Source organism: Dichomitus squalens, assembly GCF_000275845.1.
Source record: "Dichomitus squalens LYAD-421 SS1 unplaced genomic scaffold DICSQscaffold_13, whole genome shotgun sequence".
Lineage (NCBI taxonomy): Eukaryota > Fungi > Basidiomycota > Agaricomycetes > Polyporales > Polyporaceae > Dichomitus > Dichomitus squalens.
This window is the reverse complement of record NW_006766895.1, coordinates 446,273-461,934: the sequence shown is the minus strand read 5'-3', so window position 1 is coordinate 461,934 and position 15,662 is coordinate 446,273. Positions and strand designations below refer to the sequence as shown.

The 15,662-nt window shown below is 56.0% G+C and overlaps 6 protein-coding genes across 6 annotated transcripts in view; 3 read left to right on the top strand and 3 right to left on the bottom strand.

Moving 5' to 3' along the window:
* Window positions 1-600, bottom strand: part of DICSQDRAFT_127022 (uncharacterized protein) — a gene marked incomplete at both ends in the record, with an annotated part of 2,068 nt that extends 1,468 nt beyond the window's left edge. Inside the window, one exon of the mRNA XM_007365639.1 lies at window positions 315-600. Within this exon, the coding sequence (XP_007365701.1) occupies window positions 315-600 (286 nt within the window). The remainder of the gene's footprint in view (window positions 1-314) is intronic.
* Window positions 601-1,031: 431 nt separating this feature from the next.
* On the top strand, window positions 1,032-2,497 carry DICSQDRAFT_180619 (uncharacterized protein). The gene is made up of 5 exons (XM_007365638.1): window positions 1,032-1,357; window positions 1,434-1,606; window positions 1,683-1,864; window positions 1,990-2,119; window positions 2,181-2,497. The coding sequence occupies exons 1-5, from the start codon at window positions 1,045-1,047 to the stop codon at window positions 2,250-2,252; spliced, it is 870 nt and encodes a 289-aa protein (XP_007365700.1). The 5' UTR covers window positions 1,032-1,044; the 3' UTR covers window positions 2,253-2,497.
* Window positions 2,498-2,888: 391 nt separating this feature from the next.
* Window positions 2,889-6,616, top strand: DICSQDRAFT_147058 (uncharacterized protein; the record flags this gene model as incomplete). The annotated part of the gene is made up of 5 exons (XM_007365637.1): window positions 2,889-3,060; window positions 3,114-3,164; window positions 3,217-5,576; window positions 5,634-5,824; window positions 5,851-6,616. 5 exons carry the CDS (start codon window positions 2,889-2,891, stop codon window positions 6,614-6,616), a joined length of 3,540 nt encoding a protein of 1,179 aa, XP_007365699.1.
* Window positions 6,617-6,961: 345 nt separating this feature from the next.
* On the bottom strand, window positions 6,962-7,594 carry DICSQDRAFT_180617 (NADH dehydrogenase, alpha subcomplex, subunit 2; the record flags this gene model as incomplete). The annotated part of the gene is made up of 3 exons (XM_007365636.1): window positions 6,962-7,291; window positions 7,348-7,454; window positions 7,506-7,594. The coding sequence occupies 3 exons, from the start codon at window positions 7,592-7,594 to the stop codon at window positions 7,203-7,205; spliced, it is 285 nt and encodes a 94-aa protein (XP_007365698.1). The 3' UTR covers window positions 6,962-7,202.
* A 213-nt stretch (window positions 7,595-7,807) lies between these two features.
* On the top strand, window positions 7,808-11,815 carry DICSQDRAFT_105778 (uncharacterized protein). The gene is made up of 7 exons (XM_007365635.1): window positions 7,808-7,962; window positions 8,033-8,891; window positions 8,970-9,810; window positions 9,871-10,001; window positions 10,062-10,913; window positions 10,967-11,662; window positions 11,719-11,815. Exons 1-3 carry the CDS (start codon window positions 7,844-7,846, stop codon window positions 9,204-9,206), a joined length of 1,215 nt encoding a protein of 404 aa, XP_007365697.1. The 5' UTR covers window positions 7,808-7,843; the 3' UTR covers window positions 9,207-9,810; window positions 9,871-10,001; window positions 10,062-10,913; window positions 10,967-11,662; window positions 11,719-11,815.
* Window positions 11,816-12,127: 312 nt separating this feature from the next.
* DICSQDRAFT_136478 (MFS general substrate transporter) lies at window positions 12,128-14,497 on the bottom strand. The gene is made up of 5 exons (XM_007365634.1): window positions 14,139-14,497; window positions 13,672-14,073; window positions 13,294-13,610; window positions 12,659-13,233; window positions 12,128-12,589 (listed from the first exon to the last, which is right to left on the bottom strand). Exons 1-5 carry the CDS (start codon window positions 14,432-14,434, stop codon window positions 12,518-12,520), a joined length of 1,662 nt encoding a protein of 553 aa, XP_007365696.1. The 5' UTR covers window positions 14,435-14,497; the 3' UTR covers window positions 12,128-12,517.
* Window positions 14,498-15,662: the final 1,165 nt, after the last annotated feature.

Below are 15,662 nucleotides of genomic sequence, written 5' to 3'. Positions count from 1 at the left end.
CCTCCCGACACACCAGACTACGGACGCAGAGGACAACCGAGATCAGATCGTACTGGGGCCCGAGCGGTTCGTCTCTCTGTCGGCCACCCTCACGGATACGAGCACCCTGGAGCAGGAGATTCGAGACGCACAGGTGCTCGACCCTGAAGTCGTCGAGGCTCTCCGCATCCTCAAGGAGAAGGGCCCTCGGAAACTGGCGAACGGACTCCTCGAATGGGAAGTGCACGATGACCTCATCTATCACCACGGGAAGCTCTACATCCCCCCCGTAATCGGGAGGCCTTCCCCCGTGCGCGGCGCGTGCCCAAGCATACCCAGGGAGCCCTTCGTCTCCATGTGTTCTGCGAGGTGACGGACGGTGTCGGACTCGGCGCGGAGGACCTCGGTGGTCTGGATGTTCCGGAGGAGCGGGACGAGCTCGTTGTCGAGCTGCGCGTCGGTGAGGCCCACACGCGGGTGGACAGCGATCTTCTCATACGGGTTTCCCTGCGCGCTGTGGGCGGTACCTGTGTTGTGCGCGGCGAGGAGGGACATGGAGAGGTTGTGGGACTGGGAGAGGAGGATGTTGTACTTGGAGAGGATGTCGGGCCAGGCGGGCATGGCGTTCTGGCCGCCCATGTCAATTGTGCGCTGGAGGAGCTGTATAGACTCGATTATCTGGCTGGCCTTGAAGCGGAGAGATTCGAGTTGGCCGACGGGGAGCCTTTGGAGGTCGAAGGGTAGGCCAGAGCTGGCTGCCTCGCCGGGCGCGGGTGCGGCGGTGGCGGGTATGCCTGGGATGTTAAGGCCGGGGATGTTCATGGTGGTTATACGAATATTAAGGGAGATACGGAGATCCAGGAAGACGCTGCGGGACTGGCGGATGAGGGAGCTCGAGGATGTGGTCGACGAGCAAGCCACACCGGAGCCCGGTCCGGGGGTGTGTGTTTCCCGTCATGTTTCCCACGGCTCGAGTTACGCGCAACCGAACCTTATTTGGGTCCGTCGCCGACGCGACTTAGCGTTGTTCACACCTTCTCCCCCTCACCATCGCCGCTGCCCTCAATGCTCTCGCGCCTCGTTCTGCAACGTGTATCTCCGCATGTGTTTGCGTGCAATGTCCCCACAGGAGGGTTGCGTATGGCGCTTGCTACGCGCCAGCAGGCGGTCGTGCGGACGTTCTTGACGACAGCTCATGTCTCCGAACCCGTCGCCAGTGACTCGGAGAGCCCCAAGGCCAAGAAATCCACCACGAAGAGGTCCAGTGCCACCAAGACAGGAACGAAGAAGGCGGCGACGAAGAAACCCAAGGCGAAGGCTAAGCCCAAGAAAGTAGAGTCAGACGACCCCGAGGATCGCCTCAAGGGCCCTCTCAAATGTATGTCGTCCGCCACGACGACACGCGACGCACGCTGGCTGACATCTCAGGATTTATTCGTGCCCTTCTCTGACAGCCATCAAGCTCAAGAAGGAGGACCTCCCACCCCCAAAGCCGGCCACGTCCTTCTTCCTCTTCATACGCGAGCAATACGAACGCAAGGAGAACGTCCGCACCGGGGTCGGCGCTGCATCAAACTCGTCGGAAATTGCAGCGCGCTGGAAGGAGCTTTCTGACACCGAGAAGCAGGTACGTACCCGCTCTCTCCGTGTTGTGAGTGTGCTAGGGGCTGTAGTTACCTGCTGACGATTCGCACTCCTTACAGCCTTACCGTGAAAAGGCCGCGGCTCTGAAAGCGGAGTACGAGGCAGCCCGTGCGCGGTGGTTCGAAAATGCGGACCCGCGTCTCATCAGGGCAATCAACGCGCAGCGGAAGGCCAAGAACAGGCTCAAGATTCACTCGCCCCTCGGCTCCGACCCCCGCAGGCCCCTCCCGGCTTTCATACAGTGCGTATCGTCTATTCACGCATGTCTCTGTACCCGGTCGTTCGTCAGTTGGAGGCCGACTGTTAAGAGCTGAGGGCTAAGAATTGCGAGCTGACCGCGCTGCGTGGTCGTGTTATCGCGTCCAGGTACATGAGGGAGATCCACGACACGCTCGACGTATCCATCGACCGACATGCCAACACCCAGGGGTATCTCGCGGCGCTTGGCAAGGCTGCGTCCGAGAAGTGGAAAGCGCTCCCTGAGGAGGAGAGACAGGTGCGTCCTTTTGCCGATCGACGTGCTGGGGCTGACCTTTCGGCGCTCCCCATCCGAACAGCGGTACCGCGACGAATATGTCACCAAGCAGAAAGAGTACGAGGAGCTGCGTGCACAGGAGAAGTCGGCTTAACTCTATAATACCGGTCCTGGCTGTCTTCTTTTGGTTCTCTCCCTCCGTTTGCAGCCGGTCAACCGGGCTCTTTTGCTGTTCTGTGATTCAGAGACACGTATCAAATACTAATGACGCTTCGCGCTGTCTCCCCTGCGCTCATTCTTGCACCTCACTCCTAGCCATACGTTTCGTGGATGTCTATGCTTAATTCGCAGTGGCATCTCTGTACATCATTGCACCTATCGCCATTCATTCAATATTTTGATTCACGATATGCGATGCTTGAGCGTACTCTCGGCACATCCTTCGCAGGGCTCAAACGTTCCCCGATGTTATCATTCCATGGTATGTTGATTGTCTTTCTTGTACGTTGAACTTAGATCATAGTCAGATTGCTTCTGCCTCAGACTAACTGCATCGTGTTGTAGCTCAAACCGCGTGTCGCACCAGAACGTAAACGCTATCGATAGAACCCCTCAACGTGTATGGCCGAAGTCAGCATGTGCGGCTACTTGTGCACTTACCGCAGCACCCGCCACGGGGTAGCATACTAGGCTTCGATTGTGTCACACGCTGCCTTCTCCTCGACTCAAAGCCACGGTAAAGACAGTGTGATGCAGCTGCGTCGCAGACCGTACTCCAAGTCAATCCCTCATGGCGTTGTCTCTCTTCTGGCCCGGGAAGTATTTCTTCTACCCCATTGGCAATACCTCTGCTGTTTGTCTCACTCGCGACATTCCTCCCGAGACGTCTGCGAATATCCTCCTTCTCGCATGTGGTGACCCAAGAAACGTGTTGTATACCATTTTCTGCGAGACACCTGATTGTATGTTCAATTGTTGCATCCATACTCGCTCTCTAGCTGATTCGCTGCTGCAGTAAGCAGGGCTCTGGATTTCACTTGTTGTGACTTTGATCCTGGGGTCTTAGGTGCGTCATTTGTTGAATAACATGAGAGTAAGCACCTCAACAGGAATCACAGCAAGGAATGTACTCCTCTTGAGCATGATCATCGATGGCGTTTCTAAGGAGACCACATGGAACATCTTCTTCCACATGTACCTCGACGACGACTCTCAAGCAGCGCTCGTGTCGCAGTGTCAGAAGCTCGCTATGTACAGCTCGGTCGCGGATTGGAGGTCTTCACCGTACGGCGCAGTTATCAGAATGGGGACAGACCATACCTTGGCTGCGATGTGTCGTCATTGGGAGCTCTACGCAAACTTCTACCACCCGTCGAGGTCGGAGCAGCGGAAGGACCTTCAGAAGAAAATGGAGGATACACGGAGGGAGATCCTCAGCGACACTCCTGTGGTGAACATGTCTTCGTCCCGGTCCTCTGGCCCTCTCTTATTACGATACGACCCTGTTCACGTAGCGAGCCAGCAGTTCCGACGCTACTGGGAGACCGGCACCACGTTCACTGATGCAACTCAGTTAGCGAACTCTACCCATCCCAACTCAACCTTCTTCTATTCTCGCGCACACGAGGGATTTGACGTCCATTATGGCACCGATCCGATGATCCCATTCCACCACGCTCCCCTCTTTGGCAACGCGAAGGGGACCGTCACCGTCCAGAATCTGGTCGAGTCCAGCAGGTCGCAGTTCTACGCGTGGTCTGCTGCGTTCAGGACTGCCGTCACAACGTGGAAGGAAGGCCTTCTTGCTATACGTTTCCTTCTCGGAGATGCGCTTGCCGTCGCTAGCGCTCTCCAGAACCACTCCAACTCTAGTGTTCAGACGGTACATCCGATGCCGCGAGTAGCAGCCTGGACCGCCTGCGTCTTGAAGTTGAATCCGGAAGAGTACGCTCGTGTCGCTGCCCCTGTGCGCTTCGAAGTCATCGATACATCGAACCTTTCCGATCATGTTGGGATGCTCAACATCCTCCTCTGCACCGCCCCTCTGCTGGCCCATTCCCCGTGTTCCGTGCTATATACCGAATCCCTTTTGACCCACACAACCGATTCTGCCACTGAACTCGAGTCCAAGCTCTTCGCCGATCTGTCGGTCGTTTCCGTGTTGCTGGGTATGGCCCCCTTGGATTCACTATCCGGGTTCACAAGCTTGTGCAACACGCACGAACAACTAACCTCGCTCACGTTGTCTCCGTCCGACCATCGACAATATCATCAGATCATTACATGGAGGCAGCCTAGCACCGGCGACCCTTCATTCATCCATGATTTTACCCTTCCCCCCCTACGCTTCGATGCCAATCAGCTCGCCCGACTGTTCTGCGATATCTATGTCCACTTATTCGGAACAGAGGACCCAGCGCACTTCATGAACCTGAAGCCCGAGGACATCGTACGGCTCGGCAGGAAATTCGCTTGTTTTTGTCCCTCTCGCGAGTCATTCATTGTGCTCCTGAGTCTGGTTCACAATCGCCTCCAAATATCAGCAGCCCTATGGTCCGGCGTCATGCGAATCTTCCTCAATCTGTTATCGGACGACGCTCTGAGAACACATCCCTTCGATCGACTGAACCACCGCGAGATCCACGCTCAGCTGTACCGGCATGGCATTTACTCCGTACCTGAACTCGACAAAGCTCGCAGGCCTAGAGTCGGTCGCCTTTCGCACTGGGCGAACATTCCTCCTCTCGTTCGAGTCTTCCTCACTGTTCCCCGCAACGAGTTTGCCAAGCTAGAGAGTATACCGAATACTCCCTGGCTCCACTGCGTCATCCGGTATTCACAATCCGAGCACGGCTTCCAATCCGTGGATGCAGCGTATGGGACGCTTATCGACAGGGGTTCAAAGGCTAAACCCGATCTCTTGTTCCGCGAAGACCCCGAAGGGCACCGGACCCACTGTCCTGTTGTTGTCTCCTTTGTGGTTCCTAGCTGCGTGCTCACCGAGGCAGCGCCAGAGACCATCGATATCAGGCTGTCAGTGCGCACTAATCCCGGATCGAACAAGGCCCTTCTGTTCCTCCTAGGTCCCTACATGGCCGTTTTCCATGCTTGCTTGGAGGACACCGACCACGTGCACCTCCTTCCGGAGGTACCGCTCTCCCCTCCTGACACTCTCTCCTCGGCGTTTGTCCCCCTTCATTTTCCAAAGAAACTCTCGGCCATCGGTCGGCCGAGTCATTTGGCTGTGGACATGGACGGTACAGGGAAGCGTATCGCGTCTTTGACGGCGAGATTGGACGTTGAAGATGTCCAGGCCAAGGAGCAATTTGCGAAGGGCGCGATGCCTACCGTCACACAAAGCTCTCCGTGCGCCATGCAGGTTGTCATCGGCGGTCTCGCCCAGACGCTACTCTACCCTATTCCTATCGTCGGAAGCGAGCGCAAAGTACGCCTGGCACGCAAGTCATCCTACATCGAGGTAAGTCCTGTGGATCTAATCAATGCAGCGGATTGACTGAGTATACGTCTGATCAAGGTGGCTGTCCCTGTGGCCATTCCCTACCTGCGACCGGATGGTCAAAGGTTATGTCCATTCCCGGTAGTCCGTACGAACGGGTCTCTTTCGCCATGGAACCTCCATCGCGTCCCCATCAATCGTCTTCCAGTCCTGGATCTCGCGAATGTCGATCGACTCAGGCTATGGTACGACGCCCACGTTGGCTCTCAGTTCTCCATACGAGAGCGAAAATTAGGGACACCGAACAGCTAGACCTTTTGACGAACATCAAGGACAGCATCCATCATGTGATGACAAAGGCGGCAGGCACACAGGGAACAGAAAAACCGGCAAGGGTCATCGCGCTACGGGACGACGAAACCCAAGACTGCGACACGATGCTATTCGTGAATAGGATCCGTTTCGATCTTTCATCGCATACCATAGTGTGCGATGCGTTCGTCCTGCCCACTTCGCATGCCATCATGCCTACCATTTCCCCATTCATCGGACAGCTGCTTCAGCGAGGAGTTACAAGCATCAGGGTGTATAGAGGGGAGATGCGAGGTTGGAAACAGTTGCTTCCCGCCCTCGTTGAGCGCTGCCGTACGACATGGACCCACGGGGCGAATTGCGAATACGTCGCTAAAGGGAAGATCCCGCTCCAACTCAAGACGAGCGCAGGCGATCCGCTTTGCAGCTGTGGCAGAGGGAAGGATGTAGACGGGATGTTGCATGATAACCTGTGGAAGAAGTTCGGGCCCTTCGTCACCCGAATCGCGATCTCGCCACTCTTTGCCGTCTCGTATGTGGACCCCGTCTTCACAGGCGGCACGGAAGATGTCGCTTCCCCGCTGGCTTCAGACGTGAAAGAGACGCTAGCTGAGTGTCACAGGTGTCGAAAGCAAAGGTCAATCTCCGGAGAGTTGAGGAGATGCTCGGGATGTAAGATAGTGTATTACTGTTCGGAGGCTTGTCAGAAAAGCGACTGGAAGAGTCATAAGTTAGATTGCAACAGATAGCTAGATTATGATACGCACTTATGTGATACTTCACATTGACTGGATGCGCTTTGAATGTGTATGGCCTGTGATCTCTACAGAGTGTAATTTGACTTGTGCGCGACATAGGGCTGTTGAATGCACACTCATGTCGCTGTCTCATGCTGCATGTGGAGATATAGTGAGAGCGTGAATCAAGGCGTTACCGAGACAAGGCAGCTAACGGCGGAGCGTTCACATACTAGCAAGTAGTGTAGCGGAAACCGCCGGCTCACATGGACTTTAGCAGACGATACAGCGGTCAGTTCGCCGACACAGAGGCTTCGGAACGATGCGGGCGGCTGTGGGAGCGTACTGGAGACGTCGAACGTGGCACTTACTGAGCGGAGAGCAAGGAACGCAGGAACCGACGCCGGCTGATGCTGACCGCATAGCCACAACAGCATCGAAGGCAGATCCTTGGGGTCCAGACTAGAACGCAGAGAGAAGGGTGGTATGTAGGCGATCACGACCTTGAAACTTCGCGACACTAGACCCGACACAGGCAAGATTGAGAGCTAGTGCAACTCAGTGGATGGGTCATTACAGGAGAGCATAACGACCTTGCTCATGGTGAGCTGAGCAGCTGCGAGATGCGCGATGCGACATCCAAGGACGAAAGGCCCTCAACCTCAACGTGCTTCTCCTGCCCCCGCTCTGGCAAGACAACATAGGTCAGTGACACCCTTGATTTTACACCGATGACGACGCACCGAACCGCGCAAATACCCGCGCAGGAGTTCCCTTCGCCTGACGGATGAGTATGGGGAGGTCGGGATTATGTTGCTTCAACGTCGGGTAGTGAGAGGTGATGAATTGCCTACAGATGGTCAGAACAAGCGCGATCAGACATAAGAAATGCATGTCTGACCGTGTTCCTGCTGAAGCAGCGCCTGTCTGACAGCAGAGGATACGGATCTCCCTAACTGCAGGAGACAGAGCCTTGGCGAACGACGACATGGTAGTAAGCAACGACAAGTCGGGCAGTTCGCCGTCTCTCGCGTCGGTCAATAATTGGGGCACTTATCATCACGTAAGTTGAAAGGGGGTAACTCCAATATTGGAGATACTGAAGAAAATTAACCAATAAGTATTTCGTAGGTATCCCCAATTTGGGCCATGTTGTCTGGGAAATTGAGTGTTGTTGAACGCGGCGACCGCGTTGTCGGCGCTTCTCTCTCCCCTTCCACTCTCGTCGCCGACGCCGCGATGGACGACGAGCAACGCCGCCAAGATGACTGGGCCAAGGACCGCAAGAACCGCCTACCCACTTTTACCGAGGTTCTATCCCGCCGTACGCGCCCGCCTGTGGATTTGTTCATGTTCTAGTGAGTTGCCAGGCTACCTGTGACATACACCCCTCCGCCTCATGTCTGTTCAACACCCCCACGATTCTAGTCTCTTCCTCCAGCGTGAAGGCGCAGAAGATATTCTAGACTTTTGGCTCGACGTGCAGCAGCACGAGAACCTCTGCCGCGCCTACTTCAAGGATGTTCGCAAGTCGGGGCGGACCATACGCGAAGACTGGCCCGAGTACTGGGACTACGCGCGGAGGCGAGGGTCAATTTACGGTACAGTTGTCGGACTGAATCCTCACACGGGCACGAAGCGGAGCACAGCGAGCACGGGGGACATGATGTCCGACCAGGATAGGCAGAACCTTGCTGCAGCGGGAGACGAAAAGGCTGCTCGCAGTCCCAGCCCGCGCATGACGTCCGTCTCCCCAGGACAGACTGCTGTCGGGACCGCTGAGCCGCCACGGTCGACAACTCCCTTCTCTCTGTCGGGCCGCACGCCCACGCTGTTCAAGCGTGCCTCGCGTGCGCCGACTATCATCCCTCGTTCGCAGGCGATCACCCGACTGGACCTCATCGCCTCTGCGGAACGCATCTACTACCGCTATCTCTCCCCAGCAGGTGCGGCTCCAGGATCAAACGAGAATCACGAGATCTACCTACCGCCCGCGTTGCGCATTCACTCGTTCCCCCTGAGCAGTAGCCACGAGCCGAAGTCGCAGACGGAGGTAGCGCTCATGGCGCAGATTCCGGACATGTTCCACGCACAGAAGGAGTATTGCTATCGCGCGATGGAGCAGGACGCGTTCCCGCGGTTCTTGAGGGCAAAGGCATTCGGTAACCTGACGCCCGTCTCCTCGCTTGTGCGCCTCATAGCGGGCCTGGTCATCCTCTGGATAGGGCTCGCGGCCGGTTTCTCCCTTATCTTCCTCGACGTCCAGCCTAAGTCCAAGCGTTTCTTTGTGAGCATCCCCTTATCGCTTTTTATTTCAAATTTATCGTCCGTGATCGCTAATTGACACCGCCCTCTCCCCTCCTAGCTGTTCATACCGTACACGCTCGCCATTCTCTTCCTCATCTCGCATCAGTATGAGCTGGACCCCGTGCTCGTCTTTTTTGGCCAGTCCGAGTCCACGCCATTCCGCACACTCCACATCCGTGAGCCGTACGTTAAGAAGCTCCTCCTCGGCCGCGCGATCTGGGTCACCGTCCTCGTCGCCGCCTGTACCGTTGCGCTCACGATGATCTTCTGGGCCGTCCCGGGACACCGACTATGAGTTCGAGAAGAGGACCCAGCTGTGTCGTTGCATGGTGCTATGGGCCGCGTGATGTTGTTTTGTGGCAGCGTTACGACAATCTAATTATGTATTTTTCTGCCGTCCATTTCAACCCTGGACCGTGGCGTGGCGTTTAGGGCAGGCCTATCGTAGGTACAGTACGCCCACTCCTGGCTCATACTCTTCTCGTCTTCGTGTTTTCTTTGCATGATCTGCTTCGTCGTCGCACTTGTTTCCTCCCCAATTACCCGTTCCACCTACCTTATACCCTTCTTCTTAAATCCGCTGTCGCTCCTTTGCCTCGTACCGGTCTTTCCTCCATCGTTCTTCTCACTCTCCCCCTTCCTGCCTCATTTGAGAGGTATCCCACCCTCGTCGTACCCTGACGCTCGCTTGCGGGCCATCCCGACTCACCCTCCACCTGGATCCCTGATGGATATAACCTTGATTTATGACATGAATGGCTGTATGCTAGACGTGATACCCAAGTCCGTCTGTATCCTCGCGCGCTCTGCCTGTCCACATTTGAGATAATATCTGAAGATCAAGTCAATTGGATACATGAGAAGCGGCGTTGTTGAAGATCCCATCGTAACTTGGAAAGGTGGATGCAGCTCTTCTTTTCCACTTCGATCATGACAATGTGTCTGATCTTCCCAAACAGCTTGCTTGAACTGGTATCTTCACGACGTACCCAGCGCGAGCGCTGTACCCTGGAGAGGTGACATCGGCTTCCGCACCCGACTCGGACTTGTCGTCAACGCCGGTGTCATATGACATGAAGGATTCGCGGAGGCGAGTATGTGTCGTCGTAGGCCTGGTTTTTTGCTGCTAACTTGACCCCCACCTGAGCAGGCCGTTAGTATGGATTCGTCTAGCGTACGGGATCAGAGGAAGGTCAGCGCTACTCAAGTACACGCCGTGACTTCGTGGGAGAGAACGACGTACCTACGTCGGACGACTAGCTTGGATTGCGAGCCTTGAAGCGAAACGGCTATGCTCGTATCGTAACCGCTAACCTTGCCGCCCGTCGTATTGCACTCGGCGTTTGCCCGTTAGACCAGATGTGCCTCCGACTTGACGCCGTCTGAGTCTCGTTTGAATCCTCACTTGTCAAACATCCGACAGGTGTCGGCATCAACTTTCGGTCCTTCGATGGCTTCTGCTGTTGACGCACATCTCCCCGGTCCGCTCTCAGTGCCACCTAGATATGCGGTGGATGTGTGAAGCGCGCATACCTGTCCATGGCCATGCATAAAAGCACCTCCAGGAAACATCGGAACCCTTAGCAAGCTCAAACAACATCTTCTAAGCCTCAGTCTTCTCTTTGAGCATCTGCCTCTGCTCTCTCGACGTTCAAACACACTATCCACGATGCCCGACTGGCCTCCCTACCCCTCCGGCCCTTTCACCGGCGAGTTCGTCGTCGGCGGGTTCGGCGGTACGCCCTTCCAAGCCTGCAAGTGGGTCATGAACGAAAGTGCTCTCATCGTCAAAGGGCTCGAAGTGTGGTACAACTCGAACTTCTTGCTCGGCGTCCAGGTCACATTTTCCGACGACTCGCGCACCAGTGTCTTCGGACAGCCGAGCGACTCGCATGCCAGCATTACCTTCGTTCCGGGAGAGCGCATCACCGAGCTGACTCTCTGGGGCAATGGCCAGGGTACGCGCACCGGCCGGATCCGTCTCACTACCAGCGCGGGCCAGGTATAAGCATCGTCTTTTTGAGTTTCACTTAAAACTGACACCCTTCGCCACAGACATTCGACGTTGGCAAGAACACCAGTGGCCAGAAGGCGTACCCTGCTGGACTCGGCTCCGGCATCCTCGTCGGGTTCGTTGGACGCTCTGGCGCTGCCATCGATATGTTGGGGCCCGTCTTCCTTAATGGCTCGGTCCAGTCCATCTCCATCTCCAACGTAGTCTACACCCCTCCCCTTACAGGGAGCAACACCGGCATCTCCCGGCAGGACCTCGACAAAATACACTACTACAACCCGCCCACCGCGAAGAGGAACCTCCCGTGGAAGTTCAACAACGAGGTGAAGCGCACCCAGACGACCACGTTCACCCAGTCGACCACGAGCACCTACGGAGTCACCGTCAGCACCGAGGTTTCCGCTGAGCTCTTCGGAGTTGGCGGTAAAATCGGAGTTGGATATTCGTGGGAGGCCACTAATACGCAGGAGACGAGCACATCGACGTCGTTCGAGAAGACAGTTGGCTGGGAGATTTCGGGCGAGCTCCAGCCGGGCGAGGGCATCACGGCGACCTCGTTCTGCCAGCAGGGCGTGGGCCATGCGAACTACACTGCGACCGTCACGCTCCTCCTTTCGGACGGCACGGTGAGCACGTACCAGGAGCCCGGTCAGTTCAACACGGTCGTGTACACCGAGGCCGAGGTGACTGTCAAGCCGGACAACTAGCTTGGTGCGGCCGGTATCAGCTAGGTCTAGGTGAGTGCCTTCCTTACAACTGTGCTTTGACCAGATACCGACTTGAGACTCTTTAGTGCCTCTTCCGGAAGTATGATCGAAGTATCTGGATTGGATTGGTCTTATGTGGTTGGTCTTATGTTTTCGATTGGAGTTGCAACTCGCGGTCGGCCTAGTAGTAGACTACAAGTACTCACTTAGCAAGCGGTGTACACGTCGGCCTTACTACGTATTGCGGCAATGTATCTGCGAGTCGCTTGCATGCATAGCCATTTCGGACTGCACAAGATTCAGCGTCGATCGGCTCGCGTAGGATTCTGGAGGATGGCGATATCGCCGGCGAGGGGTAGCAGCGGCTAATTAGACTCTCATAGTTCTTTGCCAACTCACAGCACGACCGCATCTGACAGTATGAGACGACTACTGAACATTTGACAAGCCAGTCGCGGTGCGTCAAGGCAGCATTGGGGGCCGAGACACCCGAAGTCGCGTAGCATGGGGTGAAGAATGTGTATTGCTGGCACTACGTATCTCTAAGGCATGAAGTTCGGGTCGTGAGATTAAGAAAGACGTGAAAAAGCAGAGAAGATTGCCTGATATGCAAGCGAACATGTAGTAGATGCATGTGGAAGTCACTACTAGTATGGAATGCTAGTGGATACAGCGATTAGCGTGTCGTCTATGAAGAAAAGCGATTCGAAGTCCGTCGTGGAAGGCATGCAGGCGAGCCACCGAACCCCAAAAGACCTAGGCTGAGACTCGAAGGGTACCGAAGAGAATAACTTATGTACAAGGCGTGACGGAGTCGAAGGGACCTGCGCAAGTCCGGTATCCAGATGCTAGGAGAACGAGACGAAGGCGAGAGACGGAAGGGCACTACGCCTGTTGCGCACCCTTCTCCGTGGCAGCGGCTTCCTCTGCGGCAATCTCCTTCGCAATCGCAAGATCCTGCAAGATAACGCGGGTCAGTGACTTGCTCACTTGGCGAGACGAGAAATAGAAATGGGGGAGACTCACGAGACACGGCGAGAACTTCGACTTCGCCCGCACCCACGTCCCATACTTGTAGAACAGGAACGGGCTGGGGGCAAGGAGCAGCGCACACAGCCCGATGAGCGTGCACGCCCAGTTGATGCCGAGGCCGCGGAACATCTGCACGGTGAAGAGCGGGAACGCCGCGCCCACGCACGAGCGGATGATCGTGTTCGCCGAGAACGCGGACGCGGCGTACTGCAGGTACGTGTCGACGAGATACGCCAGGAACGAGTTGAACACGAGCGACACGGCCGCGCCTATTGGCACCGTGGAGAGCGCGGGCACGATCCAGTGTATACTGGAATACTGGCCGGTCCACCCGAGCCAGAACGCGCCGATGACAAGCATGGGCCCCCCAATCATCGCGCCGTAGAGGCGCTCCTCCGGGGGCGGGAAGCCGCGCCACTTCACCATGAGTGCGGGGTAGTGCTTGGAGAGAGGGATGGTGAGGTAGGCGCCGATGGAGGTGCCGAGGCCGACTCCAATGAAGACGAGGCCGGACTCGCCGATGTTGAAGCCGCGGGTGGTAATGAAGATGACGGGGATGGCTTCGAACACTGCAAATGAGACGTTAGTATAGGATTTCGCCAGTAGAGGTATCGACAAGAGCAACTTACTTGCGTATAGGACGCCATAGACGAGAGACAGGTAGATGGTGACGAGCAGGAGGATCGGCTCGCGGATAAGCATCTGGATCGGACGGTATACAGTACGATGAATGATACCGCGCAGGGACCAGTCCGATCGCTCGTGCTCGGCGTAGACCTTGGCGTTCTGTACGGGGTCGACCTTCCGCAACTTCTGTGCCTTCCACTGGAGGAGGACAGGGGCGTACGTTTCGGGCAGGAAGAGGTAGGCCAGAATGGTACAGGCACCCGCGAAGATCATCATGACCCAAAAGACCCAACGCCACCCGAGGGTACTCATTGTCAAGCTGTTTTAAACACCAACATCAGAAGAAGTCCGTATGGGTGGTTGCGTGCAGGAACACTCACAATCCTCCAGCGATAGGGCCAAGTACGGGACCTACGAACACACCGGCCGAGAAGATCGCCGTAGCGGTACCACGGGTAACGGGATCCCAGATGTCGACAATGACACCTCCGGCGATTGTCAAAGGGGCACATGCGAACACACCGGTAAGGAAGCGGGTGACGAGGATCGTTTGCATATTGTGCGCGAGCGCCTGACCAAGATGGAGAATGACATAGATGGCGAGGCAGAAGCGGAAGATGATTCGACGGCCGTAGAGCTCTGAGCCGGGGCCCCACAAGAGAGGGCCGACGACGTATCCGCAAAGGAAAATCGAGGTGACGAGATAGCCAACCTCGGTACTAACACCAAACTCCCTTGCGATGAAAGATCCTGCAGCTGACGGCGCGGAAGACGCAAATGTCCTGAATAGAACAACCTCCGTCAACTTGCCGTTGAGAGAACAGATGGCAACACGAGGTTTACTCACACGTTCACGGTCATAAGCACACACAAGCAAGTGACCGCCCACTTCTTCCTGTTCGACCAGTTCTGAGGGTTTGCGGGATCGTCGGGACCATCCCAAGCGACCTTGTTCGGATCTGGTGTGGCGACCTGCTCGGGGACAGGGATGGCACCCTGCTCTTTGGATGGGGGCTCCCGAGGATCGTCTCCGCCATACTCCTCTGCGCGGAGCTCGTATTCTTGTCTAAGATCCTCTTCCAGATGGGGATGTATGTGGACAGGATCATGCAACGTGCTCGTTGGCGATGGCTGCGAGGACATCATGATATACACGCGTGAAAGACGGGAAGAACGACGTCTTGCACGGGCGGGCGTAGGGACACGGAGGGAGGGCAAGCGTCGAGGGATGTTGGCATTTCGTCTTTATAGGCCCGGCAAACGGCATCGGGCATCTGTGGGCAAATCATACAAGCGAACTGGTCGCAGCTCTCAGAACCGGCCGATGTTCGAAGATGAGTAAACGCAAATGCGCATCGTCCGCGGACGGCAGAGTTCCGGTAAGAAAGTAGCCGGAGGTGCGTAATCTATCCAGTATCCGGCGGAAGTGACATACAATGTCAGTAAGTCTTTCGATTTCAACGGGAACTAGGTGCTTAGTAATTGTGGCGGTCTAGAAGTTATAGACGGACCTCGCTGATCTTGCGCGTCCGGTTCCGGCTACTTTCCGTGCCGGTGCCTGCATCGTTGGCAATTTGGCCATCTTGGCAGCTCTGTTACCAGAGGTAACCTGCCCAATTAGCTGCAACTTGGAATCAAGCATTCAGCATAGGAATATCGCGGATCGAGAAGGTGCAGGCGTTAGGAAGCAGCGGAAGTCGAGCAAGACGCGGACCGAAGTTGTGCCAATCTGCTTTCCAGATCGTCCGACGTCCGATCGTGACTTCTTTAGACGCCTTTGGCCATATCTGGTAGCGAAGGTAACCGGTCCTCCAAATAGCCGCTCAGGAATTGTGTTCCGTACCGGCGCCTATGCACAAGGGCGGGAAACGCCGTTGGCACTTATGTATCCATACATTAGTCGTTGGTGTCCTGACATGGACAAGCACTGCATGAAGCTTATGAGGTGGGATGCACTGCTGGCATCCAATCTTGTTCGTAAGTGAAGCTTCCGGTCCCCTCACGGCCGGAGTTGCTACGGTCCTGGCCGTCCAAAAGACACCCATTATCGGGCCCAGCTGAGCGAACGACGATGTCTTGTCAAGGCTTGAGGTAAGCTTCCTAATCCCGCTCCTCGTGATCCCTTGATGCAGACTCGTCGCTCAGCGTAAGATCATGAAAGATGATCCCACCGGTACGCTGCGTCGCCACCGGTTTCGATCGAATGCTGTTGGATGACACTTGCGCACGACGGACGAGCGAAGTACAGTGAATGTCTGCGATGCATGGTGACTGCCTCGTTTGTGCCTAGGAGCGACAACTATCAATATGAAGGCTGGTCTGCAAAGGAAAACCATGATCCACCGTCAGGACACACAAATCGTGTGGCTGT